Source organism: Fusarium mangiferae, assembly GCF_900044065.1.
Source record: "Fusarium mangiferae strain MRC7560 genome assembly, contig: FMAN_scaffold003, whole genome shotgun sequence".
Lineage (NCBI taxonomy): Eukaryota > Fungi > Ascomycota > Sordariomycetes > Hypocreales > Nectriaceae > Fusarium > Fusarium mangiferae.
Window position 1 is genome coordinate 1,802,171 of NW_024573923.1, and position 26,348 is coordinate 1,828,518.

At 49.0% G+C, this 26,348-nt stretch overlaps 8 protein-coding genes across 8 annotated transcripts; 4 read left to right on the forward strand and 4 right to left on the reverse strand.

Moving 5' to 3' along the window:
* Window positions 1-1,162: 1,162 nt before the first annotated feature.
* On the forward strand, window positions 1,163-2,240 carry FMAN_04531 (uncharacterized protein; the record flags this gene model as incomplete). Its single annotated transcript, XM_041828750.1, has 3 exons — window positions 1,163-1,442; window positions 1,507-2,165; window positions 2,214-2,240. 3 exons carry the CDS (start codon window positions 1,163-1,165, stop codon window positions 2,238-2,240), a joined length of 966 nt encoding a protein of 321 aa, XP_041679582.1.
* An 838-nt stretch (window positions 2,241-3,078) lies between these two features.
* FMAN_04530 (putative RPS18A-ribosomal protein S18.e.c4) lies at window positions 3,079-3,755 on the forward strand (the record flags this gene model as incomplete). Its single annotated transcript, XM_041828751.1, has 3 exons — window positions 3,079-3,117; window positions 3,268-3,398; window positions 3,455-3,755. 3 exons carry the CDS (start codon window positions 3,079-3,081, stop codon window positions 3,753-3,755), a joined length of 471 nt encoding a protein of 156 aa, XP_041679583.1.
* A 336-nt stretch (window positions 3,756-4,091) lies between these two features.
* On the reverse strand, window positions 4,092-5,018 carry FMAN_04529 (putative SDO1 Protein required for cell viability localised to cytoplasm and nucleus; the record flags this gene model as incomplete). The annotated part of the gene is made up of 1 exon (XM_041828752.1): window positions 4,092-5,018. One exon carries the CDS (start codon window positions 5,016-5,018, stop codon window positions 4,092-4,094), a length of 927 nt encoding a protein of 308 aa, XP_041679584.1.
* A 2,682-nt stretch (window positions 5,019-7,700) lies between these two features.
* Window positions 7,701-9,380, forward strand: FMAN_04528 (putative PRC1-carboxypeptidase y, serine-type protease; the record flags this gene model as incomplete). Its single annotated transcript, XM_041828754.1, has 2 exons — window positions 7,701-8,175; window positions 8,230-9,380. 2 exons carry the CDS (start codon window positions 7,701-7,703, stop codon window positions 9,378-9,380), a joined length of 1,626 nt encoding a protein of 541 aa, XP_041679585.1.
* A 2,840-nt stretch (window positions 9,381-12,220) lies between these two features.
* Window positions 12,221-13,692, forward strand: FMAN_04527 (uncharacterized protein; the record flags this gene model as incomplete). The annotated part of the gene is made up of 2 exons (XM_041828755.1): window positions 12,221-12,982; window positions 13,036-13,692. The coding sequence occupies 2 exons, from the start codon at window positions 12,221-12,223 to the stop codon at window positions 13,690-13,692; spliced, it is 1,419 nt and encodes a 472-aa protein (XP_041679586.1).
* A 1,507-nt stretch (window positions 13,693-15,199) lies between these two features.
* On the reverse strand, window positions 15,200-16,259 carry FMAN_04526 (uncharacterized protein; the record flags this gene model as incomplete). The annotated part of the gene is made up of 2 exons (XM_041828756.1): window positions 15,200-15,574; window positions 15,768-16,259. 2 exons carry the CDS (start codon window positions 16,257-16,259, stop codon window positions 15,200-15,202), a joined length of 867 nt encoding a protein of 288 aa, XP_041679587.1.
* A 6,835-nt stretch (window positions 16,260-23,094) lies between these two features.
* Window positions 23,095-23,694, reverse strand: FMAN_04525 (putative molybdenum cofactor biosynthesis protein 1 B; the record flags this gene model as incomplete). Its single annotated transcript, XM_041828757.1, has 1 exon — window positions 23,095-23,694. One exon carries the CDS (start codon window positions 23,692-23,694, stop codon window positions 23,095-23,097), a length of 600 nt encoding a protein of 199 aa, XP_041679588.1.
* Window positions 23,695-23,970: 276 nt separating this feature from the next.
* On the reverse strand, window positions 23,971-25,311 carry FMAN_04524 (putative molybdenum cofactor biosynthesis protein 1 B; the record flags this gene model as incomplete). The annotated part of the gene is made up of 1 exon (XM_041828758.1): window positions 23,971-25,311. The coding sequence occupies one exon, from the start codon at window positions 25,309-25,311 to the stop codon at window positions 23,971-23,973; it is 1,341 nt and encodes a 446-aa protein (XP_041679589.1).
* Window positions 25,312-26,348: the final 1,037 nt, after the last annotated feature.

The window sequence follows — 26,348 nt, forward strand, 5'->3', positions numbered from 1 at the left end:
TTAGTGCTAACTTGCTGTCGTCCTAGTCGGCCAGGAATCCCTGAGTTAGCACAACAATGGAGTCCATAGTTAATGTATGTATAACGATTAATACAATATCGATTGCGATATTGTGTTAAATTGTCTCAGAAAGAGCGTTTATGTCACAATTGCGCTGCTTTCAATGCGGCCTTTGCATTTTCCGTGGCCAAATAGGCCTTATTCCAGGCCGAACAAAGAGCAGCTAGCTCCCTTTAACGTCACCCAAGGATGTTTCTGATACTTCACTAACATCAAGAATCCATGTGTTGACAACCAGGAACCAGAACAACCATATAACAAAGAATGGAACTCATTTTTACGTTAAGTAAGCATAAGCCTAGTACTCATCTAGATATTAAAGAGTTGATGGATAACTTGACAGTGGAAATTCGATGTAACACAGAGTAAACCATGGATATATATTAGTACTATCGGTGCACTGATGTACTGCAACTCCAGCTCCATATCGCCGTTGTCGTTATCATCATTTATGTATCTGCGCTTACCCGCCAATGCCACTGCCGCTTGTTTGCGCTGCGTTATTGGCATCTCACCAAGCTCGAACAGCTATGTACTGATTTGGCCAACTGCCTCTTCTTTCGCCTTTATATAGTAGGTAGTCTCAATCATTTGAGGTTCCACCAAAGTTGGTACCTGCCATCGACTCGGGTCAATAACTTTCCTGTTGTCATGGAAGGCAGCACCTCAAAGGTTAGTACCTACCTAAGGTGCCTACCTACCTAAGTACCTGAAGTACCTACTAAGTACTAAGGTTAATGTGAGGTAAGAGGTACCTACGCATGCACGGGCGGGAAGGCAGATTTTGACACTGCGCGCAGGCTCCTGCTGCGAAGACCACGTTGACCTCCACTGTGATTGACCCCGTCTATACCTAGATTTCAGTCCCAACATTGAATTGGCTGAGTACTTTAGGTACCTAGGTACCTACCTTAGGCATTGCCTGAGTTACTGAATCAATATGGCGTCTTGGTAGGCGAGCTCCTTCACTCGAAAAGATTATCTTGGCTTGCTGCATGATCTTCTCGACACCGTCATCTTTTCCTGACTTGCTTTCCCACACCAACATCGAAAACAACCGTCGTGGCTTTCAGGTATATCGCGTCCCCTTACTACCGTCGCCATGTCGAGCAAGTCTTGGTATGCCCTCAAGTCCAAGGCCGTACATACGCGGTATGGCTTGACCAAGAACATTCAAGTCCTCCTTCAGGGCTTGGAAAGCTTTCACGCCGGAATTATCGACGCTGGAGAGCTGGGGAGCATGGTCCGCCTGAGTCCTCGTCGCAGAGAATCAGTTGCTGCAACAATAGCCAAGTGCGCGCGCATGATCAACAAGGACCCCCAAGAGTCCAAGACCTGTGTCGACATCATTGAGATGTGCACCGAGATCCTCGAAATTGCCGGTAAGTAATCCCCTAGTATCTGGCCGACCGTTCCCAAGAAGCAGCGAGTGACTCCCTGACCTAGACCGACCACCACCCATCGAGGGCTTTCCTTTCATGAGACTACCTGCAGAGATCCGAGAGTATATTGTCGACTTGATGGTTGATACCGTCTTCAAATCCAAGGGTATCAAACCCAGCTCACGAAAAGTGAGCTGCAACTGTCCACAGCTGGAACGCGAATTCGGGTCCTTCCACACTCCTCAGATGAAGGCTTTGCCATCTATCTTGGGTCCAGCACTCAATCACGAATTCTTTCGCATTTTCTTCCGGAAGAAGGCTGTCCGTTTCCGCTGCTGCTGCGAACTTTTGTATCATCTCGACAGCAATTCTCTGCTTGTGCAGAATGTCCGTGACATCAAGGTTCACTGGTGCGGACCCAAGTCGGCAAGAACTTTCAAAAAGCTTGCAGAATGTGATAAGCTCGAGGGTTTGACCATCAGCATCTCGAAGTCCACACTTGCCAACCTCAGTCCACGAGCCGATCTGATGAAGCAATTCTTCCCGCTATCCTATCGCCATGTCAGGATCACCGACATTCTAGGATTAGACGAGATTTTGACCATTCGGGGCCTCAAGGAGGTGTCAGTTATCCACCTTCAAACAAGGAGCACCAACCTCACCGCTGAGACTGATAGAGCGAATCTCTCAGAAATGCTTGCTCATCAACTCAAGAAAGAAAAGGTCTGTTTTTCCTGACCGACAGAAACCGTTTAATGCTGATGTCAGTAGGGTTACGACCCGCTTGATGAATTCTAGGTGGTCAGGAAGGGGAGCCATGAAAGCTGAGAATTTGCGAGAACGGTGACACCCAACTACATGTGCAGAACAGGAAATGAATTGGCCTGAGTTTGGAGCAAGGCGTAAGGAATAGACATACTGATCCTTGTCCTCATGGACAGGTTGATTTGACAGGCTAAGCATAGAAGGATGCATGCTGGTACACAAATAAACGGGAATAGATAGGTTAATTACTAATCTACCTTAGGGAATGTAACAACAGTCAAATTACGGAAGACTCCATTTGGTGAAAACACTAAAGACTCCGTACTCAAAAAACGTTGCAATATTGCTCTTGTCTTGTACCACCACCGAGGTGAGGTATCCGGCTCAAGATCAGCTGGCGAGCTGAGCTGACCGAGCGATGGAAAAAGACGACAAAGTACGGATGTTGGGCTGCACAAGTTGACAGCATATGATGAGCAAAGTCCTACCTGGTCTTATGGTGGAAGTCCTTCATGTTGGAGCCAGACGCGGACTCGAGGCGCTTCTCAAAGTATAGGTAGTCATTCGTACCGTAGTGGTTCTTGAGCGTTGAACCTGAAGAAATCGTATCTGACAGTGTAAAAACTTTGAGTTCAAATTGGATGAGTCAGGAACAGGGGACCCAAGCTCTGAATCAGGTAGATCACGTGACTTACCAGATCCTACCTTCTGACCACGGATCAACTACCCATCCGCAGCCTAAAGTTGCACTTGCCCTAGTACCCACCCACAGCCTTTTTTCTTAAGCGAGGGCAACTCAGTCTTCTATCTTCTACACCCGATCATCGAATTCAACGAGCATACGGCAACTGCCCGGTAGAAGTTGCCCATCATGTCGCTCGTCTCGGGAGAGAAGTCGAACTTCCAGTTCGTAAGTCATCCTCTCTAGCATCATTTCATCGACAACGAATTCGACACCGTTGCGCTCGAATGCGCTCGTGCCATCCTATTCAGCGTTGTGTGCATCGAAATCGATGATGAGACATGAAACCCGAAAGAAGCAGATATTAACGATAGACAGATCCTCCGTCTTCTCAACACCAATGTTGACGGAAAGCAAAAGGTTATGTACGCCTTGACCAAGATCAAGGGTGTCGGTCGCCGATACTCCAACTTGGTCTGCAAGAAGGCCGATGTCGATCTCAACAAGCGGTACGCGAGTTTTCACACCCACGAGATGCACAAAATATACTGACAATAATTCATAGCGCTGGTGAGCTCACCTCTGAAGAGCTCGAGCGAATCGTCACCATCCTCCAAAACCCCACCCAGTACAAGATCCCCACGTGGTTCATCAACCGACAGCGCGATATCGTCGATGGCAAGGACTCCCACATTCTTGCTAACGGTGTCGACTCAAAGCTCCGTGAGGATCTCGAGCGCCTCAAGAAGATCCGCGCCCACCGTGGTCTCCGACACTACTGGGGTCTCCGTGTCCGCGGTCAGCACACCAAGACCACTGGTCGCCGTGGCAGGACCGTCGGTGTCTCCAAGAAGAAGGGTGGTTAAGCTTTTTATGGGTGTTGGTTATGGGTGGACAGGCGTGACGGCTGGTTTCTCCATCTTTCTGAGCATTTTGAGAGGTTTGCTTTCTGGCATATGCAGCCAAAGCAAGGGCTGTACTCTAGATCAGAGTCACGAATCAAAAGTATTCAAGTAAAGATGTTCAATGAGGGAGCAGGGAGTGTCCATGCTACAAATACGTGAAGTTTATGGGTTCTACGAAGTCAACGACAGCGTAAGCTGGGGGCAGCATGGGTATTTCTACGGAAAGGAAAAGATACTGTATGATTCTAGGCGAGGGTATCATGGTTTTTCTTTTGATTTCTTAAATGTGTTTGTTGATCAATCCTCGTGCGTGACAGCCATATCCAAAACCTCAACTCTTCCTTGTCCCTTGGTCTCATTGCCAATAAAGTCAGATAGGGGCTTAAAGGCCCCAGGTTCTACAAAGCCTACCACTTCCCATTCCGAACCAACGACATCTTGACTCTCGACTTGCTCAACGTAACTGAGGATCTTGTCCTTGACTGTCCCCAGGGCCTTTTGCTCGCCATCTTCTTCCTTGTTGGCTCCCTTGGCTCCTTTCACGGCTTGCTTGAGGACGTTGGTGGTACAGGCGATACGAAGCCTCATGCGTGCCCTCGCCACTGGAATGGGCTGATGAGAGATGAGGGCTTTCATAGCTTCAAGAGCCTGGCTCTTTGCGCTCTTGGTCGTGCTAACCCCCGTCCAGTTGTGCTGGGCCCTGGGCTTAGCTTCGCCCGCTTCTTCGGTCGCAGGTGTTCCAGTAGCACTTCCGGCAGCGCTCTTGTCTGGTGTCGCGGTGTGAGCCTGTGAGCTGAGCATGTCGAGAGCCTTCTCGATCATGCCAGAAGTGTAAACGCGCTTGGTTCTCGGATCGACCAGTTTGCTAGCGACTATGCTGACAACTTCGTTGTGCACCCGCTCTGTCTGCGCCGCGCGCTCTTTCTCGCCGACTTGCATCTCGCCCTTTTTCAAAATCTCGAGGATGATGTCGTCTGTAGACTTGCCCTTGCCAAAAGCCTTGTCGAGATCCTCACGAGGCGCTGTTTGGCCCTTGGACACGTTGAGGAAGACGTTTGGGATCTGAAGAACATTATCGAGATCTGTCTCAATCCCAGATCGCCACTCGAGGACCTTATTCTTGTAGCAGGCGAGCTCGAAGCGCTTCTTTCCCTTCTTGAGGCGCACGAGGGAGACGTTTGTGAGCTTAATTTGGTTGGATGGTTGTTGGATCTGGCGAGACATGATAGGCGGTTTGCTTATAAGATGGAAGAAGTTAGAGCAGGGAAACAGTGGCCGCTGCGTTGAGTTGCTGAGACTTGAGTAGAAATGAGGTAGTTAATACCTAAAGACAGTGGGTTAGTAAAGTAGGCGCTTTCACCTTCTGGATTTACCAGAACTTTTTTCTGGACCCCGCCATCAGTCAGGTTTGTATTTCCTAGGTACCTACTGAGTAATAATGCCCCGCACCAATAAAGAAGATACCTCACCTCCCAGGCCTCCCTACTACCTAAGTACCTAGGCAGGGCTTCGTCATACCTTTTGAGTCATAACGATATGTACCGTACCATAGCTCCAACCATTTATTAAATTTCAACACTTGACATGACCCATTACCCCCTTTCTCAGTAATGAGGCATATGATGAGCTTCTATGCCATACGTGATTGGATTTCCTGTTCTTGTACATAAGTAGTAGTTGTTGGAATGATGCGGATAGGCTAAAATGGCTGATAACTAGAATCAATATAACTTACATGCTGTGAGACTCGCAATATTTGCTATGAACATGGCATATCCCCTTAGTGCCCACGTCTTAACTTTTTCCATAAACATTTTATAGGTAATAACCCTGCCGTATATTGACCACTGGCTACAGTCATGTCGCCAAGCTTGTGAATAACAAACACCTCGCCTCATATGATATGGCATGTCTTGGCCATCGGTCTGACTGTTTATTGTGAAAAGGGTCTAATTATAACTGCTTATGTTTCTATCTGGAGACTAGTTCGTGTGGTAAGCTATTAGCATCCTGTCTAGCTACGGTTTCTGTATAGGATCAATGCTTTTGTGTGAACATGCTAAGTACCTTGATCCTATCACAGTAACTGAGCAGATACAGCTCATTTCTGCGTGTTCCTGGATATTAAATCTAGTATGCAATACGTGTTGGTCTACTGAATGACTTATGGAATATCAATCGTTTTGAATTGGTAGGCCACCGCTCTAAAGTTGGTACTTACCCAGTAGAGACCATGTGGTTAAGAAATCAAGCTTGTGTGAACCTATGGATGGGGTGGTATGTGTGCTTCTCACTCATAAGGAGCGATGTCTAAATGATCTCCAGTAACCAGGATGTTCCTCTATAAAAGTAAAGTGATACCCAGCCAAGTAATATTTATGCACTGGCTTCAGTCTGAGGACATGGACGCTCATGCAGAGGTTACACCTGCGCACATACTGCACACACATGGGCTCAAGGTCAAGCTTATTTTAGCGAAGAAAAAGGTTGAAAAAACAAGGAAAAAGGGGAAACTAGGTACTGACCTAGGTAGGTTATATACTACTAGGTAGATATCAATAAAGCTGTTGTCTTTCTGTTACATAACACGAGGAATATATGCTACTTCTATATAATTGCAATATAGGGTAGATAGGAACTTAAATTACTAGTCAAAGCTAAATAAGGAATGTTAACAAATGCTAAACCATGTTAAAGCTAGGAACCTAATCCTTGGCTCATGATGACCTATTTAGGGGAGGAAAGAAAACTCAGGATATTAATCCTAAATAATAAAAGACTTCGGTAACTTGGCATAAAGTTAGGATAAACTCGGTCTATATTTTACTTAGTGTATTTTAACACCTTATATTAGGGTCTGATGTTTTCTTGCTCCCTGAGGCCTATCTAATTACTAACCTAGGTATTTGTTACAACTTGCCCCCTCACTTATGTTTCATGCCTTGTGCTGCTGCATCCATGTTGGTAAGCCGATTGTGGTCATCTCAGGTAATAGGTCGTGGTGGAAGGGACGGTTATTACCATTAAAGCAAAGTATATGACTAAAATGAAATCCAGTCTCCTTTGTGGTCCAGAGTCATTTGAGCTCTCCGATTCTGGCAAGCTGACAGCCATGAATGAGACACACTTGAACCGAATCGTAATCAACCTCTGACCATGTTTTAGTGCGTGCATTATCGGTTCAGACGTGAACGGTAACACAGCAAACGGGTCCTGTATCGTCTACGTCACTGAACCGGCACCGACTTTACCCCCAGGTCACACCTAAATAATTGCTGGAATCATGGAGTGAGTTGAGGGTGCGAGATATGGCTCAGGTCGGAGAACAGTGGCCACTCCATAATTCTCTGCATCGACAAGAGCATCTATTCATCATCACGAGGCAGCTTTTACAGAGTTAACGGAGAGTTAAATCCCGAGCTGAGCACCTCTTATCAACGACTCATTAGGGTGAGATAGCGTCGTTGAGTCACGTTATCGAGCACAAAGTGGATATTTGAGTTGTTGGCGCAAGCGGCCTTCCTAGCTTAGCCTGGCCCTTTGGTACCTTGCGTATAGGTGACACGCAATGCAGCACTAACAGTTACACACGTAGCTACAGTGGCTATCTGATAGCAGAGCTCCCCGGCAACTGCCTGAATCGCCCCTGCCGCTAGGAAGTGTAGCCGCTACGCGGGGCGTGTTGAGTGGTCAGCTGCGTTGCTGGGCGTCCCATCTGATGGAGGTCTCAGACGGTCTGGGGAGCTTCCCCAGCCATATTACGTCGCTTGCCTGGCTTGCGCGTTTACTTCTCTCTCTTCCATCAACAACATCACTTTTCTTGTCCAACAACTGCTCCGTATTCTCTAGTCTGCCATCCCCATCTTCAGAAAAAGCAGTCACTGAAGCCTATTCAAACAGCAGACAATGCGTTTGTCAACTTCCGCGCTCGTGCTGGGCGCTGCCTCTTCGGCCGTCGGTCTGCAAGAGCAGCAGGTTCTCGGCGGCGACTCCAAGCCTCTCGTCGATATCGACGTCAACGCCTGGACCAAGCCCCTCGAGAAGTTTTTTGGCGAGATCTCATCAGAGGCCAAGGCTGTCTGGGACGAAGTCACTCTTCTTGCCCCCGACGCTGTCGAGGCTTTCAAGAAGCAGGTCCTGACCCAGCCCAAGAGGGCTAACCGTCGACCCGATGCCCACTGGGATCACATCGTCAAGGGTGCTGATGTCCAGTCCCTTTGGGTCGAGAAGAATGGCGAGAAGCATCGCGAGGTTGGCGGAAAACTCGAAAACTTCAACCTCCGTGCCAAGAAGGTCGACCCGTCAAAGCTCGGTGTTGACAAGGTCAAGCAGTACAGTGGTTATCTTGACAATGAGGAGGAAGACAAGCACCTCTTCTACTGTAAGTTGTCGTCCCGACTGCCACCCAATCTATAGCTGAGCTAACACCTTGGAGGGTTCTTCGAGTCCCGTAACGACCCCAAGAACGATCCTGTCGTACTCTGGCTCAACGGTGGCCCTGGCTGCTCTTCCTTGACTGGTCTCTTCCTTGAGCTTGGACCTGCTTCCATCAACAAGAAGATCGAGCTCGTCAACAACCCCGAGTCCTGGAACAACAATGCTTCCGTTATCTTCCTCGATCAGCCCGTCAACGTAGGCTACTCCTACAGCGGTGGTTCCGTCAGCAACACTGTCGCTGCTGGCAAGGACATCTATGCTCTACTCACCCTGTTCTTCCACCAGTTCCCCGAGTATGCCAAGCAGGACTTCCACATTGCCGGCGAGTCCTATGCTGGCCACTACATCCCTGTTTTCGCCAACGAGATACTCTCTCACGATGACCGCAACATCAACCTCAAGAGCGTTCTCATTGGCAATGGTCTTACTGACGGCTACACCCAGTACGCCTACTACCGCCCCATGGCCTGCGGCGAGGGCGGCTACCCTTCTGTCCTTAGTGACAGCGAGTGTCAGTCTATGGACAACGCTCTACCCCGCTGCCAGTCTCTGATCAAGGGTTGCTACGAGTCCGGCAGTGCCTGGTCTTGTGTACCCGCCAGCATCTACTGCAACAACGCCATGATGGGTCCCTACCAGCGCACTGGCCAGAATGTCTACGACATTCGGGGCAAGTGTGAAGATAGCTCCAACCTCTGCTATCCTGGTCTGGGTTACATCGCTGACTACCTGAATCGCGAAGAGGTCAAGGAGGCTCTTGGTGCTGAGGTCAGCAGCTACGACAGCTGCAACATGGACATTAACCGAAACTTCCTCTTTGCTGGCGACTGGATGCAGCCTTACCACCAGCTCGTCCCCAACGTTCTTGACAAGATCCCCGTTCTCATCTATGCTGGTGATGCCGACTTTATCTGCAACTGGCTGGGTAACCAGGCATGGACCGACAAGCTCCAGTGGTCTGGCCAGAAGGATTTCAGCCACGCCAAGATCAAGAACCTCGAGCATGACGGCAAGGAGTACGGCAAGGTCAAGTCCAGCGGTAACTTTACCTTCATGCAGATCTATGGTGCTGGCCACATGGTGCCCATGGACCAGCCCGAGGCTTCCTCTGACTTCTTCAACCGCTGGCTAAGCGGAGAGTGGTTCTAAGCTGGATCACTCGTGTATGAGGTGTTTGGATATACACTAAATGAGAGATTGCCAATACTGACTTTTGAATACGCGAACAAGGACGGCATTGCATGATTATGGGAATGGTTATTAGCTTCAGACAGATATGAATTTACCATGTTTTACAATAATGAAAGATTACGTGAGGTGCCTTTGTGCTGGTTGTGTGATTATCAATTGTCGTAACCACATGCGGATGGTTAGCTGCATCTAGCATGGCCATGCGTACCTGACATGAATGCTACCGAGTGTACGGACGAGGGACATCGGTATTATGTCACATCAGGAGACTTGCAAGTCCGACGGAGCCAGATCGATCTCCACTCTGGCCGAGTGACGGAGGATGAATCCACAATTACCGAGACAATCCGATTCCTACTGACAAGATGAACTTGCTTGCATGGAGAGAAAAAGGGACATAGACACTGGATCGTAGTGAACCTAGCAGAAAGAAACCGAGAAACCTAATGTGCTACTTATTTTGTACGACGATCAACTTGACAAATCTAACTGCTAGGTATCAAGGGCTTGTCAATGTCAACTCCGTGCCGGGCGGACGGTGGCCGGGCAGCGGGATGAAGTCAAGTTTCCACCATGTACAAAACAGAGATGAACTGGGTGTGAGAAAGAAAAAGATGACTGGGGCTGATACGGAGTACCCTCTGACGAGAGACAACAGACGTCGAACAGCGGAGGAGGCGCCGGGAAGAGGGTTAAGATGCGCGGGCCAAGAGGCGAATGGATGGCGTAGAAACAAGGAGCTTCGATGCGTATGGATATCGTAGATTTGTTGAGGATTCTGGGGTTTGGTTTTCGGACAGCCGCGGGATGACGGTGGAGAGAACGTGAGAAGACGATTTTTTTCTCTGCAACCCCTTCAGGGTTCAGATGATAGAGAAAAGACGAATTTGCGTGATTGTGTATGCCCCGTGGTAGCATCCGAAACAGGCGGTCTTTTATGACAGAGAAGATTTATATCAAACATAGCACCTGTGAGATATGTACAAGAGGCTCGATAATTCAGAAACGGCACCAACAATCAATGAATAGACAAATTCTCACTCGGTTCTCGACCTAGTGTTAGGTCTCGTAAGCTACACCGCAATAGCTGAGCTTCAATGGAATGTTTTCAAGATAGTCACACGACAACACAAAGCAAAACCACTTACACGACAGCATTTGATAGCTTCACTCAATAGAAGAAAGGGGAGGGGAAAAAAAGGTTAGTTTGACTTAACGGGTCCCACATGGCCATTGCATTAGCGTATCCCCAACAAAAATCAGCCTCCAAGATGGACAGCAGCCGCACTCTGTTTACAGATTTAGAGCAATTCCCCGCGTGCTCGAATACATAGGGTCAGATAGTTCTCGCGCATGATCTCTGGCGGGAGGCTAACATCTGGATGTACTGATCTGTAACTCTGCTTCCGTCGAAGATTTCTCCCTGATCCATGGTACTCTAGTCCAGAGCCCCCCGTCCCAATACACAATCATTGACCGGAGCAAGTGTCGACGTCGACCAGAGATCCACGGTGACCCTTGTCTCTTCGACGAGAGCATCAGAAATAGGCAGTTCAGTTGTTAGGAGGATAATGACCGGCGGAACTTTGCAATCGCTAATCATGAGCCCCTATTATCATTATTATTATTATTGGCATCATTGTTATTGCACCGTTTGAAGATGCTGGTATTTGGAAAGGGCAAAGTCCCCTGAGGTAGAAAGTTATTCCAGGGCTCAGTTGCGGCACATCTGCCTCGGCTTTGGCCCCACATTGCCACATTCATCCATGATATCCGGGACTTGTTTCTGTATCACACAAATGCTTCAACGTCAAAGCCCACAGGCCGCAATCATGATGATCAATTTCCACAGCAAATACAGCCATAATGTACATGAAAACACATGGGATGTATCTCTAGATGCAAATGCTACCCCTAATACAAAGCAATGGGTGTTTGTAATACGCAATTATGGTGTAAAAGGTTTTCATGATGACAACTTGTCTGCATATAAAACAACACTCAATAGGTTAGTAATTGAGACCCTTGATACCAAAAGTGCCCTTGTACACCGAGCACAACAGTGATTCAAATGCACATGCCAAGTGAAACCTCGCATTGATAGGTTAATACAAGCGTATGAGGCAGTCCATTTAGGTCCTCCCGTCCCGGAGGCGGCAACGGGTACCACACTTGGTAGACAGGTGCCATTTTCATGTTCCGTATTCTGGCAACAAGACCCTTTCATCATACCTGCCTTTTGCCTCTAGAACAAAGGCACGGCCTCAATAGGTCCAATCCCCGGCCATTCTAGGAAGGCCGGACCCCCAATTAATCACCTTGACCACTCACTAAGGTAAGGTAAGGTAAAGTAAGGGAAGTTAAGGTACCACCAACCTTAGTACCTTGACTTACAAGTCAAGACCTGAGGCCCCCTCCCTCCGGTCCGCTCCAGCTTGAGCCGGGGTGGACTTGAAGGGGAAGGGGAAAAAAAAGAAGTTAAAGCCAACGTCTTCTCCTTCACCTTCACATTTGAAGAATAGACTCCAGCCTCTTACCTCTTAGTTACCCTTTGCAGTGGCCTCTTCTTCTCTTGCTGGACCCCTCTGAACTGGATTTGTCTTCGTCTCGCCTCACCTTACTTATTCTCATAACCTCCAAACTCGAAATCTGTGCTTCGCTTTTACCTTTTGCACGGACTCAACCTCAGGTTGACTATTATCTTTCAACAGACGAATATCAAGCTTGATTGATTAGCTGAATCTCCTGCGTTACTCTTTCACCCACAAAATCCCAGACAAGACTCATAGACCGCCGTCATGGCTGAGCACTTCCAACTGCTGCGCTCGACGCCAGATTCGAGCCTCTTCAGCTTCCCTCCCGCTAATGCGCCAGTCCCTATTGCGCCCGTCGAGGTTCCAACATCAATCCTACGGCCATTCAATATCCCTGAGCATATATTTACCGGTGCTCTCGATGCCAAGGTCCCCCTGACCATCGCTATTCTATACGCCGTGACTGTTAAGAGCCTCAACATCTACAATAAGTCCAACGGCAGGAAGCCATGGGCTATCAGCAAGACTCGTCCTTTCTTTGCCTTCGTGGTTCTTCACAACGTCTTCCTCTGTGTCTACTCTGCTTGGACATTTTGGGGCATGCTTGCTGGTATGAAGAGGAGCATTGCCAACCCCACTGGTCCCCAGGGTCTTGCTGGTACGGCTGATAGTTTCTGTCGTCTCCATGGGTCCTCTGGTCTCGGAAACTCCGTCTACTACAACGAAACCACAAGCTCATTTGTGTCTTCTGCCGAGAACGCTGCTATCGTTGATGGTTTGCCCAGTGGAACTGTTGGGGGTCGTCTATGGAACGAGGGGCTGGCCTACTATGGCTGGATCTTTTATCTCAGCAAGTTCTATGAAGTCCTCGATACATTCATCATTCTAGCCAAGGGCAAGCTTAGCTCCACCCTCCAGACATATCATCACGCCGGAGCCATGCTTTGCATGTGGGCTGGTATGCGTTACATGTCTGCACCCATCTGGCAGTTTGTCCTTATCAACTCCTTCATCCACTCCCTCATGGTAAGTCCCCATCCAAGATTTCCAAATCAAATATCATAACTGACATATTCCAGTATTTCTACTACACCCTGACTGCCTTCAACATCCGCGTCCCTACTCCCGTTAAGCGGACACTTACCTCGATGCAAATCACACAATTCCTTGTCGGCGCAAGTAACACTGTGGCCCATTCTTTTATCTCTTACAAGGTTCCGGTCACCGTAGTTCAGAAACTCTCCGCTCCAGTCGGCGCTACCACAGCTGCTCCTGACGCCAGCCAAGAGACCGTTGTTGACGGCGCGGTCGAGTCCCTCAAGAAGTTCATTTGGGGTGCTGGTGAGGGTGCCGACCCTATTGCCTCACAGGCTGTCAGTGCCGAGGCCTTCACTGCGGAGACGCAATACATTACTCAGCCATGTATTATGACCACTGGCGAGACATTTGCTATATGGCTCAATGTGCTGTACCTCGCTCCTTTGACTTACCTTTTCGTTAGCTTCTTCATTGCCAGCTATGTCAAGCGAAGCAACGCTGCCAGCAAGACCTCTCACAAGGGAGCTCACGATGTCAATGCAAACATTGCCCTCGCCGAGAAGGCTGGCTGGGATGCCGCCAGGGGCATCGAGAAGGAAATTTACGATGGTGCCAACATGGCTAATGGCTCCTCGGACGAGGCCTCACGCTCTTCTACACCCAAGAAGGCCAATGGCAAGCCACGACGAAAGGCTTAAGGAGGAAAATTTTGGAAATGAAAAGAAATGAAAAGAACAACAAAAAACAGAACTGCGGTCTCGTCTCTCACTTGGGTGGTGACGGGCCGTTTCTTTCTCCGATCTTGACAAAATTTAGAAAGCGTTTTGTGTCTTCAGTTACTCTAATTTGATGCAACCCGTGGGTTGGTATGAAGTGAGAGTTGATATTAGCCTGAGTCGCGAGAATAAAAAGTTGCAAATTGGGATTTTGTTACATGTTGCTTTGAGCGAATATTCGTGGCTCTCAGGGATATTGACATGTCTGAGGATTCTCGATCTCAGGGCATATATATGTATGTTCCGCAGCTTTCATTTTTACGACTGTTCTTGGACAAAGTGATCTATGGCCTTGAGAGAATGAATCATGACACGGAGGCCACAGGTTCACGATAAGTGACGAGCCTGCATCGTGTGTTTTCCCAAACCCGAATTGGAGTATCCATATCCTGAACTTCAGTCTCTTTAGTCAGTAACGAATCTTGCAGGTAATACTGGGGGCTCGGAGACTCGGATCTTTGTAGTCATGTAGTTATTGCAGTTACAACAACGAACAGGAGTTATCACTTGTGTTTCATGTTGAATTGCCAGTTTATGAATCAACTAGTTATGTATCACCATGGTGTATTGGTCAGTTTTCGTCCCATCACCACCAACACGATGCTCCAAGTCACAACAGCAACGACAGATATGAACGGGTGAATTTGTAGTTTGTAATCTAGTTGAGAGTAGTAACGGACCATAGAGATCTTATCATCAACTCAATCTGGCTAAATAACCACTCAATTCTCATCACATCATAAGTTCCCTTCCGTGCCACGTATGGCAATGCAAATTCCGAAACCATCTATAATTTGAACCAGGCTATGAGAGCTCATAAAACGCCTTCCGAAAAAAAAAAAAAGCGGAAAAAAAGCAAGAAAAAATTAAATAGCATAACCAGAGGAGCATTCTGTATGTGCTCTCTGAGGACTGGCCGCTAAGGTAATCATACCAGGACTAATAACCACAATGTAGCAGCTCATATCGAGTCTGCTTTCCAGGACGCCTCGCTGTGACTAAGAGGAACTCATAAAAACCAGATGCGAGAGGCAAGGCCAAAAAGGTGGCCGACGGAACCGCTGCTTGACCATTGAGGTCAGCAGCAAATGTGTATAATGGAGAGGAGGAAGGGTGGGTGATTGGTGACACTTGACAATGATCAAAGTCACAGGTCGGGGAATTTCTATCGATCTATAATGCTTCTGTGGTGGCTTTATGAAGCTGATAGCTTCGGGTATCTTGTACTGCAACTTCGGCAGGTGTGTCGTAAGGAATGTATGTGGCGGACAACGATGTGTTGGCGTATCGAATCTCCAAACAAAATCCGAATCGAGAATGACACTGAAACAGGAGTATCTTCTGACAGGGACGATCTCGACCTCAAGAAAGACACGTTGTCGGCAATTGTTTGATACGGGTGGCAGTGAGGAAAATTGTCGAGTTTTGCTCAGAAAGTGCTCCAGTTCCAATCCCTAGGCACACTGGCAGCGAGTTCAGGGCCACGAGGCAGTTCGGAGGCGTCTCCAAAGCCGGTACCGATGGGGGTTGATGGGGTAGGATTGGGCGCATCCGAAGAGGCGGCACTCGAAGCACGGCTGCTATTACGTGTATACCAACTCTTGAACTCTTCACAACAGTGACGACAGGTTCGGAAAAGAGGAGCGCGAGGATTGAATTTGGCATCATGATCGAGAGGAGCGGCAAAGGTGGAATGAGAGTCGCAGAAGATGTGACCGCACTTTCGGCAGTGGTGTCGGCGAGTAAAGTAGCTAAAAGTCCGCTTGCAAGTCGGGTCATCACAAACAGTAGATTCGGCATCAGGCTGCAGAAATATAATGTTAGCTGACTGCAGCAAAGAAACAACGCGAAATATGCTGGCAACTGGTACGGGGTGAGACACGAGGGGGGTATAGGGTTGTACGAGTCGGAGGGTTGGATAGATCTGAGACAATGGCGCATGCAAGTAGGTGTTGTGCGAGGAAGATGGAGCGACGGTTTGGTTCTGTTTTACTGACCTTCCAGTGCTTGCGAGTAGGCTGAGCCTTGACTTCGGGGAACATCTCGGGATCGAAATCGCCGTCAATGCTGCTCTGAGTGCTATCGCCGGTTGAAACACGTGCTAGCTTGTTGCTGAAGACGGACATGCCAGGGAGGTTGATGAGGCTGCTGTTGGTACGTCTCAAGGCGCCATCAGGCTCGGTGCTGGAGATAGAAGCAGCATCATCAATGGGCATTTTGTTGGTCTTGGAAGGGAACAAGTTTGGGCGCAGAGCTGCAGGCATATACATGGGCCGAGTCTGTCGTGCATGATGCGCTCTGGGAGAAGTGGGAGTTGACGAGGCGGAGTCGGGGCTGGTGGACTCATTGGTGTTGATGGGTGAAATTTGAGGTCCAACCGAGATCTGATATGACTGGTTCCGTTGATGTGTAGGGCGCTGCTGCTGGGGGAAGAAATGGCGTGAGTGCTGGTCGCCCGGAAGAGTAGGCATGATGAGGTCGGCAGCCATTATCGTGGGTTGAGTGGAGAGTGATTGTTGATATGACGGAAGAGAGAAAAAGAGAGAAAGAGTGTGTGTGTGTGTGTGTTTTAGCTCGTGACGTTTTGTATCGTAGGAGATGCAAGTTGGCTCTGAGAAACAGGAGAGGGTTGTTGTTTAGGTATTTGCACAACGCTTAGAAGTCGAGTCGAGGGAGTGGTTGGATGGATATAGAGGGGGAGTTGCGTAGAGTTATCTGTACCTACGTATACCTAGGTAGGGATATAGTTGTGATCGATTCGAGGTTTTGCTACGACTGTAGTTGTACGGGAAGTTAGACGAGCAAGATGCGAGCAAGGGCGGGCCACGCAGAGTTTAAACCAAAGCGAACCAGGCTCAAGGAGGGAGTATAGTAATACAGTACAGTACATACAGACATAGATCCTGGGAAGACAGCACGGGCAACACCGTCGCGTGGAGACCGGGGGCGGAAGAGGTACGTACCTCTTGTCTGCAGATGGAACTGACTGGGGATCCTAACGTGCTAGCCCAGCACTTGACTCTTAGCGCATGACAAGGATGTGACCTCTCTTGCATGTGGAGATGGGAGGCGGTAGGCGGTGGAGCTGATGATGGATGTGGATGGGACTCATGGGAGTGGGTGTGGCTTGAGGATGTGGTTATTGTATGTATGTACTGTACTGCTTGGCTTGGGCTTGGCTTGTGCTTGACTCTTCCTTTGGAGCAAAGCGCCGTCTGGCAGTGACCGGGGTCTGCCCTGGTTGCGTCGCCGTGTCTTGTCTCTGTTTCTCCTCTTGAGCGAGGGTCGCCTCAACGGCTCACAGTCAATAATGTCTCAAGCAGCTGCCCAGAATTGGGGTATGCGTACCTAGGTAGTCAAGAGTCCCTACCTTAGGGGTTGAAACCCTCCCTTTGCTGATGTATGTAGTTTGACCGGTGTCGGATGCGGTCTATGTATGTATGTACTGTACATAACTTGCCCTGTCTGGTCAATGCCACACAAAACAAGATCATGTCTTGCGATTTTCACACCGTGATGTAATTCCAGGACTCTCACGACTCAGTCAAAAGCTCGCGGTATCCGGATACGGTAAAGGGTCTTGAGAGATAAACAGAACAGAACAGTTGCTCGATACCTCCACTGCCTGTGCGTTGCGTACCTGTGGACAGGATGCTTTCTATGTCGGCTCTCTGGTTGGATGGCTTCGGCGTTCGCTGGAGACAGATCCAATCCGGTGGGTTGACATGGTCGATCAAATATTTACGCCCATGTATGTCAACCATCTATGTATGTATTGCACAGTACGTACGCTACAAGACCATTCCGACAAGCAATTCATTACTATGTACCTACATATGCTGGTCCGCGATTCATTGTGACGGACAGTGATGGCAGGGTTCGACGAGGACCTTGATTGAAAGCATCTGTAGTACGGAATACCTAAGGTAGGCAGGCAATTGCCCTCGAATGCCGGCTGTGGGTGGTGTTACTGCCGGTTCCCAGGTGTTGATACACCACATACCTACCCTCGGATACTGTGCTCGTGTCTGTGTGCTGTGTTCTCGACAACGAGATTTCGGCTAAATCAAGAACCGGAGGCTTTCGAGTCAGGTGATGGGCTGCATATTTGAGCCACAAGATCCTTGACGATTGTCTCCTTGAGTTCAGTTCCGAATCCTGTTACTCTTCGAGGTCTTCCCGTCTGAACAAGCATGCCTGTTCCCGTCGGATCTTGATGGATTGACTTACACTGTACTGTATGAACGGCAACGGCTCGTATGCATTGGATATTCATCAATGAATAGGTGTGGCCCAACTTTGTCCCGGTCCGCGGGGCTGACTATCGTAGGGCGGCAATTGGACAAGCGCGCTCTTTAGGCCAAGCATGTCTCCGCTAGATAGGGAGCCTGGGGCCAAAGTCAAAGCCAGAGCGCTCTGCAAGGTTCAAGGGTCGAGCCACTAGAGCCTTTCATACGGATGTACATATGTATGTATGTATGTTTGTATGTATGTTGTTTGATTGGGCAGCTCCGGTCCCTGGCTTTGCAGCGGGGAGTTTTTTTTCGGTCTGTTGTTGGGTTGGGTTGAGTTGGGTTGAGTTGTGTTCTGACTGGCAGAGAAAGCGGAGTTTCTTCACCGTCATCTCGCAACACCATAATTACTCGGAGCACTTGAGCTCATGCCGGAGCCGGTGACTGCCGAAACAGAAGAAGGGACGACAACGGTATCGCCCCAACGTTAGTTGCCTTTCCGTTGCCGAATCTTTTATCTTTGGCCATTCTGATGATGTTTGGAAATGAGCCAACTGTTACGTACAAAACAGTCAAGGACCCATAGATTCCCGAACAAGCTTATGGTGGATTCAGGACAGATGCAAGTTCAGAACCCATGGATCTTTGGGGAAAGAGGGGCAGCGGTCTTAAAGGTGTTCCATTGACATTAACGGTGACGGTGGGCGGTTGCAATTCGACAAATGTGGTTGCAGCCGCAGCGTGCGTGCGTCCCATCGCTCACTCTTCAGACTTCACCGATAGGCATCTCTGCAATCTGCAATACAACGCACATGCTTTTTGCCTTACATACATAGGTACTGTATGTATGTACATACATACATATCGTGTGTCGACAATCGTTTCTTCATAGCAGTATCATCGTGCGTCGTCCTCTCTTTCATCGCGCCCGCCCCTGTCCAACGCTACCTCTCTACCTACCTACCTACTAAGATAGTATGCATGCAGATGGATCGGTGCTCGCTTTCTATGTATCCTGCCTTATGATTTGACAGGACCCGAGATATCACGATTGCCATGACACAGACATTACAGGGCCGAGAACATGGGGCTTGAATTGATGCTGGCAATTTCAACGATGGGTCTCTTATCTTATTCCGATCTGATCGTATGTATGTATCTACTAATCTACTGTGCGGATAATACTGCCATTGAAACTCGATCCATGCAAGGTAGTTTTGTATAGTACATACCTATCTGAAAGGGCTCATCTTCTGCCTGATGGGTGATGAGCAGCATCATGCTCGTCATGATCCTCTTGCACAACACTGGCCAGCACGCTTTAGACCATTACTAGCCCAGCCGGGCGCTCAACTCTTTACCCGCCTACCAACGATAGCCGCCACTAACAACAAGAGACAATGCAAGATGATGTTGCAATACTATTTCTACCTGGCTTATTAGGAACGAACAAACATTTCACAACAGCAGCATCATCCCGCCCCTCCATCATGAGTTTTACCTTTCGCCAAAGGCTAAAGGGCACCCATCATTTGTGAGATTCAAACTCCCCCTTTACGCGACATGTGGTTGGCTCATTCGGTTCTTTGATGGCCTTTTCTTACTCCACCTTGGAGTCCTAATTCGTTGCCGATCCACATGGGCTGATAGGCCACTCTTGTTACCATGTAGAGAGAGGATCACCAACGAGCTTCACCTGATCAGGCAGTCAGTCGGGCTAAGCCTTTGAGGCAAGCAGCGGCTGGGCTTTGGAAAACTCGATGATTAACAGACAAGACAAGCAGACAAGCTCAAATCATTACCCACCGATTCCACTGCCTAATTACTGGGTTTGTTTGTTGCGTTTCAAGCTGGGACCCTTGCCTTGTTCTTTGGCTTGTTCTTTTGAGCTTCTCTATATGGTCAATTGCCGCTCAATGGTCTCGTGACCTTCCCGTCTGGTCGTTCTTCAGGGGTCTTCTGTTTCACTTGGCCCTGAGCTCCGAGATGCTCGGCCGGTGCACGGCCATGCTTTCTCCTCTGGACCCCTCGGTCTTGATGGAAAAGAAAAGACTAGGGATTCAGACAGCTCGGGATTCTGTTGGCCATTATATGTACATACAGAGTGCGCTCACGCCATTCGCGTATTCACGTAAGTTCGACATTGGTTGCACACGTTTTGCTGTTCTGGGTAATTTCTATCCGACCACCATCGGAGCGGAACATCGCTGAAGTTCGGGAGTAGGTACCTTAGACATACACATGGTATGGTACCTAAGCTAGGAGTTGCGGCTCCTCGGCGCTTCATCAAACCCTGAGCGCCTTCCGCTAGGTTGTTGTCGCTTTCTTCTCGAATCTTGGAAGCTTTTGAGACTGGAGAGCGATTCCTTCCACGCCACCTGAAGTTCCACATGCTGGCCTGTGCAGGATTTTCCATCTCCACGATGTGGATGATTCTATACTCCGTACCGCAGCGCGCTCCGTACTTGGCCAGATCCTTGTTCAGTTATTTCCAGCCTAGGCGCTGCCGAGATTATGTGGGACTTCCACCGGGGCTCGTTGTCTGCTTGCAGCCACGTTTCCTAACCTTTCTAGCCTAGCCCCCGTCCTTAATTCGTGGCGGTGTCGACCTGTCCGTCGCCGTGGGGAGTGGAAGCTGGGGCGCCTCTTCTAGATCTGCCATGTCCAGCCAATTACTGCCATGCTGGTAGGATCAGTTAATCAAGACTGGCTTCGTCACCGACTCCCTGCCTCAAGTCTTCCAAGACACTGAGGCGCTAAAAATGAAAAGATGATACAGAGTACGTACTTGTATTTCTGGTCAGAGGACACAAGGGCTCGGTCGGCTTCGGTCGGCCATGTTCGAGACAAAATGATCGACAGTCATTTCCATTATCCAATCAAGGCTGAAGCACTCGCATATCGCATCTTGTTAGAAATTCAGGGTCCAAGCAAGTGGTCCAAGCTGTGAGCTATAAGATGTAACTCATCACTTTATACGGATACATACCGAGATTATGGAGTAAATCAGGGAGCATTTACGTACTGCTTCCGAAGCCACGGACAGTCTCACCAAAGTATAGTCTAACTGTTGCATTGCTGTGGAGGAATCCTCGAGATGGAGAAGCAAAAGTCAAGCAACGACAAAGCGGAGGCGGTTGCATGTGGTCATGCATGACAACTCTCGATATCTGTCGATACTACTTGGCACCAGACACAAAAAGGACTTGCGAATTGCCCTGCCGATCTGTCCATTCTAGACATTTTCATTCATTGGTACTGAGAAGTCTAAGCAATATTCGGGGTTCGAAGAGGCCCCGGAATCTGGTGGTGAATGTGCCGCTTTCACCGCTGATCTGCATAGTCAGAGCAGGACCATTCAGATAGACACATGCATGGTGTTTCAAACGCTCTCTTGGTGGTTGGTTGAGGCTGGTATAACTTATTATTATTATCCATGATAGAAGGCCAACCAGACGATTCGAGACTTGACCCAGGAGCACAGACATGGGCCAGACAGCGTGCAACACCATTCCCCATCATAAGGACCAGTTTAATGCTCAAGCTTGACCTGTTAGCTTACACGGTTTTCAATACTGCCGTGATCATTGTGAACAGTGACTGGCTGGCAGTAGCCTAGACCAGACCGTCGTCAGGGTCCAGAATCGATGACAACTGGGTCTCACTCTCACTCCGAGGAGGGGGCTCCCATGGTACTGGCTTATGTCGAGTTTGATCCAGCTGTTGGGTCCCGAAACATGATCAATTTCTTTCGAGTGACATAGAAATGCTGGTCTTTCCAGCGAGCTACACGGTACTAAGTGCCGAAGGCTTGCCTCCAACAAAAAAAAACCCCCCAGAAAAAGAAGAAGAAAAAAAACTCCGTTCTCATCAAAGAGCTCCTGGTCTGCTCCGAGAGCCTACACCATTTGACTTTGTTAGGGCCCGTAGTGCCAAGAGTTTAAGTGGATGATGTGCTTTACCTATATCGGAAGTCGACCTTCAATATCCCCTGTACAGCTGCGGCTCCTCGGCATTCTTATCAGTTATCTTCGATTGGCTGTGTCTTACACTCCCTTAGGTTTGACATATGGACTTAGTAAAGGCTCCATCGGTCGGAAGCCAAGCTGATGATTTGCCTGAGGCATAAAGATGATGGTCAGTAGATTTCGGTCTTTCAACCTGACCAATGGGAGGCCCCTTTACCTAATCTGCATACTACCAGTATGAGCGACGTGATCAACCAAGAGGTTCCTACAAATGCCCAACACTACTCAACTACCTACACTACACAACCCAAACAAGGGAGGGCATCGATTGACAGAGATATGTGCCTATAGGACGTAGCTGGTAGGTACAATCTCCTCCACCGCCTTTTTGTTCCCCTCCTGTCTGATGCACATTGTCAACGCCTCACAAGGGTCATGTGCATCAGACAAATCCCTCTCTGCATGCAATGCCGAACCCTGTCAGAGCCTGCCACATTCTTGTGTTTCTCGCTTCGTCTTGAATAGGAAGTTTACCGCTTAGCTATCGGATTCCCTGCCAGGGCGTTAATCTTGGAGGGGCCGGGCCTCTCCGTTGGTCTCGAGTTGAGCCTGGCGCTTCTGCAGCACAGCCCTGGATTGCCGTTAAATGTCTCGACTGTGGCTGTTTGCTTTTTGCCCTCCTTGCCTTTGTGGCTATTGTGGCTTGCGCGGCTCCTGTTTAAGCAATCTCGCAATTCATATCACCCGCAGATCATAGGTGATTAAACAACTCCTGCATTGTGGCTGAATCAAGAGATCAGATAATAGTATTCTCTGCCAGTGGGTGGTGTAGATGATCACTACAGGCTAGGGCGCTTCTTTAATGTGCATTGGTGATTGTATATTGCTTGCTGACTTCTGCGTATAACTGTGGTCTCGCGCGGAGTTCTACCAAGACCCTGTGTCGCCAAACGACAATTCGTCGGTCTTGAAGGGTGTGAGACGAGGCGGATTGGATGAGTCACTCTTTCGGTTCCGTTGAAGGCGGGACCTACTATGCATAGGAGGTTCTATCACACCGTATAATGTAGTTGCATATTCATATTATGTATGTGGTTGGCTACCTAACCAGGTAGGGCTGAGGCTCACTCCATTTCCCATCTCCCACTCTTGCCCCCGTCCTTGAGGACAACTCTCAACCCCTCGATAACCATGCCCTTATCCACAGCCTTGCACATGTCGTAAACCGTCAATGCCGCCGTAGACGCCGCCGTCAACGCCTCCATCTCCACCCCCGTCTTTCCATCGCACGTGACCGTGGCTGCGATCTCGACTCTGTCGTCACCCCTGACGTCGAGATCAACTGTCGCCTTGTTGAGCGAGATCGGATGACAGAGTGGGATCAGATCTGGAGTTCGCTTCGATGCCATGATGCCAGCGATCCGCGCAACCCCCAGGACATCTCCCTTCTTCATCTGGTTGTCTCTGATGAGCCCAATCGCTGTGCTGTTCGAGAATCGGACGGTGCATGCAGCTTTGGCGATGCGTGATGTCACCGTCTTGTCTGATATGGAGACCATCCGTGCTTCCCCAGAGGCAGAGACATGCGTCAGCTTTGCGTTGTCGCTGCTGTCCTGTCCACGGGCATGGCGAGTTTTGGAGAAGAGTCGCTGCTGTGTGAAAACAGATCGGCCAGCCTTGAAGCAGGGACCGTTATACAGAAGGTATTGCATTCGAGGAGGCATGGCGCGCAATGACGAAGACGGACCAAGGGCATCTACAACAAAAAAAAACTCAATTCAGTATTGCTTTCATCTCATATAAGACAAGAGGGTGTCCAAGCCTCAAAGTATAAGTGGTGAAAAAAAAAACCCCCCCTTCAACGCCGCTCCATCTGTGCATGATAGTTGCCCCGCGAACAATCTCTGAATAGCCGTCTCTTGAACCATACACTTGAGTCTGACATTGCGAACCATGCGATGCGTGGGAATTTTGCAAACAAGATGAACAAAGGGGTGTAATCACCCACCTATCAAGATCATGGGCCTATTCTTCATATGCTCGAGCTCACCGATGCCCGCATGTTTTGCCTTCTTTCTCTTGACAGCGGCACCAATGACTTCGAGCAGCTCCGTCTCATTAGGTGCCAGGCCGAGAGGAGTCCGGTCTGACGTCAACAAGTCCCTCCGCCGGTCCATCTCGATCTGTTTCATGGCATCGAAAGCCCGCTCATCGATGGGCTCGCCACTGTTGGACTTCCGTAGGATATCGCGTAGAGAGACCTCAGCATTGCCAAATAAGCACACCTTGAGGTTGCCGTCACCTGTTATTCGAAGACGGTTGCAAGTACCGCAGAAGTTGTGCGTCATGCTCGTGATGAAGCCTATTCTTCCAGTGAAGCCAGGAATGTGCCACGTCTTGCTTGTATCGTTCTTGTGATCCTGCACTTTTTCCAGCGTTGGGTACTTTGTCCTGATGAGGTCCAGCATCTCTTGATAGCTAAACATCTTGTTCTTGCTCCACTTGTTACCGTCGAATGGCATGTACTCGATGAACCGGACCTCGACGTCCTTTTCTTCCGTCAGGCCCACGAACGGGAGCACCTCTCTGTCGTTGACACCCCTCATGACCACGCAATTGATCTTGAGCTTGATGCCAGCACCAAGTCTGTTGAGCTCCAGAATCCTATCGATGCTCTTCTGCACGGCCTCAAAGCCTTTCCTCCTTGTCATGATCTGGAACTGCCAAGGATCCAGAGTGTCGAGGCTCAGGTTGACACCCGTCAGTCCGCTCTCGATCATGCTGTCGAGCTTCCGGTGCAGAGAGATGCCGTTGGTTGTGATGCAGATCTCCTTTAGACCATGCCGTCGTAGCTCTCCAATCTGTTGCATCAGAGGTAGGATGTCTCGCCGCACAGTCGGTTCTCCTCCCGTCAATCTGATCTTAGTCACACCCTGCGAGACAAATATGGACGACAAGAGGACAATCTCTGGTGTCGTCAAGAGCTCTCGATTTGGCGACAATGGCACGCCTTCTTCGGGCATGCAGTAGACACATCGCAAATTGCAGCGCTCCGAGACAGATATGCGAAGGTAATCATGTTGTCGGTGGAAGGTATCTGTGAGGAAGTCGGAGAAGGGTTTTGGATCTCGGATGCGCCGGCGACGAGACTGTAGGAGGTCGATCTCTGACGGTGCAGAGGGAGGTTCGCGGGGTGCCTCATGGGGTCTCGCAGAAGCTGTCGCAATGGTTCTAGAGGAGGGACAAGCGAGGAGCGCTCGTGAAGGAGCCGTCCGTTGTAGGGTAGTCTTGGTCTTGGCTGGAACCGAAGCTTTCGAGCCTAAAAGGCGAAGCAGCAACATATTTCTGAGGCTTTATAATACCTTCTAAGTTATTTACTTGACAAGTGGGAGGAGGAAGATGGTTAGGTGAGTCAGGCGTACATATGTATGAGGGGTTCGCTTCCTATGATTCCATCGTTTCGTGCTATCGCAAATACGATGCGACAATGGGGGAGAACGAGAGAGCAAAGAGGTTGGCAAGGGAAAAAACAATAAGCTGACCTGGTGTCTCTGTCGGCCGTCGGCGCTTCGTTTTCCAATACCTTACCTTACCTAGTTCCAACCTTAGGTACCTACCTATCATGACCTTAGTAGGTGCTCCGTAGATAGGTCGAATACGCAAGTATGAAGTGTCTGTCCCTCTTGAGCTATCCAATCTTATCATGGGGCCCGCTCGCCACAATTCGATCCCCGCGCTGAGTAATGGAAATAGCCTCCAGTCTAACATTAGTTCAAGCCGCGGAGTTGCACAGACTGCAACAGTAACGTTAGTTCGAAAGTGGAATGATAAAGATGCTGCTGTAACTTGTCAGCGGTGACAGTTCCGCCTGGAATCATGTTGTTGTTGTTGTTTCAGGGGATTCAAGTCAGGTGGAATACTCACTCGTTCGACGCTGAATTGGCTCTTCCATCTTTCAATGCCTCCTCTGAACCTACCTACTTCAGAACGCAGAGAGAGGACTTGTTCGCGTGCATGATGCAAATCCATCATGGAACATGCATATCAGGCCCTGATAAACTGATGACCAATTAGGAAATACTAGCTGACCTATATGATGTGCCATACCCAGGTACTTACTTACCTTATATACGTAAATTAGTATTTCCGCATAGGTACTAAACATAGAGCCGCCTGATTTAAACGCACCCAACACAGCATTATAGTAGGTAGCGTGTCCAAGATTTTGATGATAGATGAGTTACTATTGTCTAGGTGTACCTAATTGACATTGCGATATACGTACCTACCTACCTAGGCATAAGGTATACCTTAGTACCTAGGCATACAATGGAAAGCTTAGAGGTAGCAGGTTCCGGGCATGAGGTGTCTAGGTGTT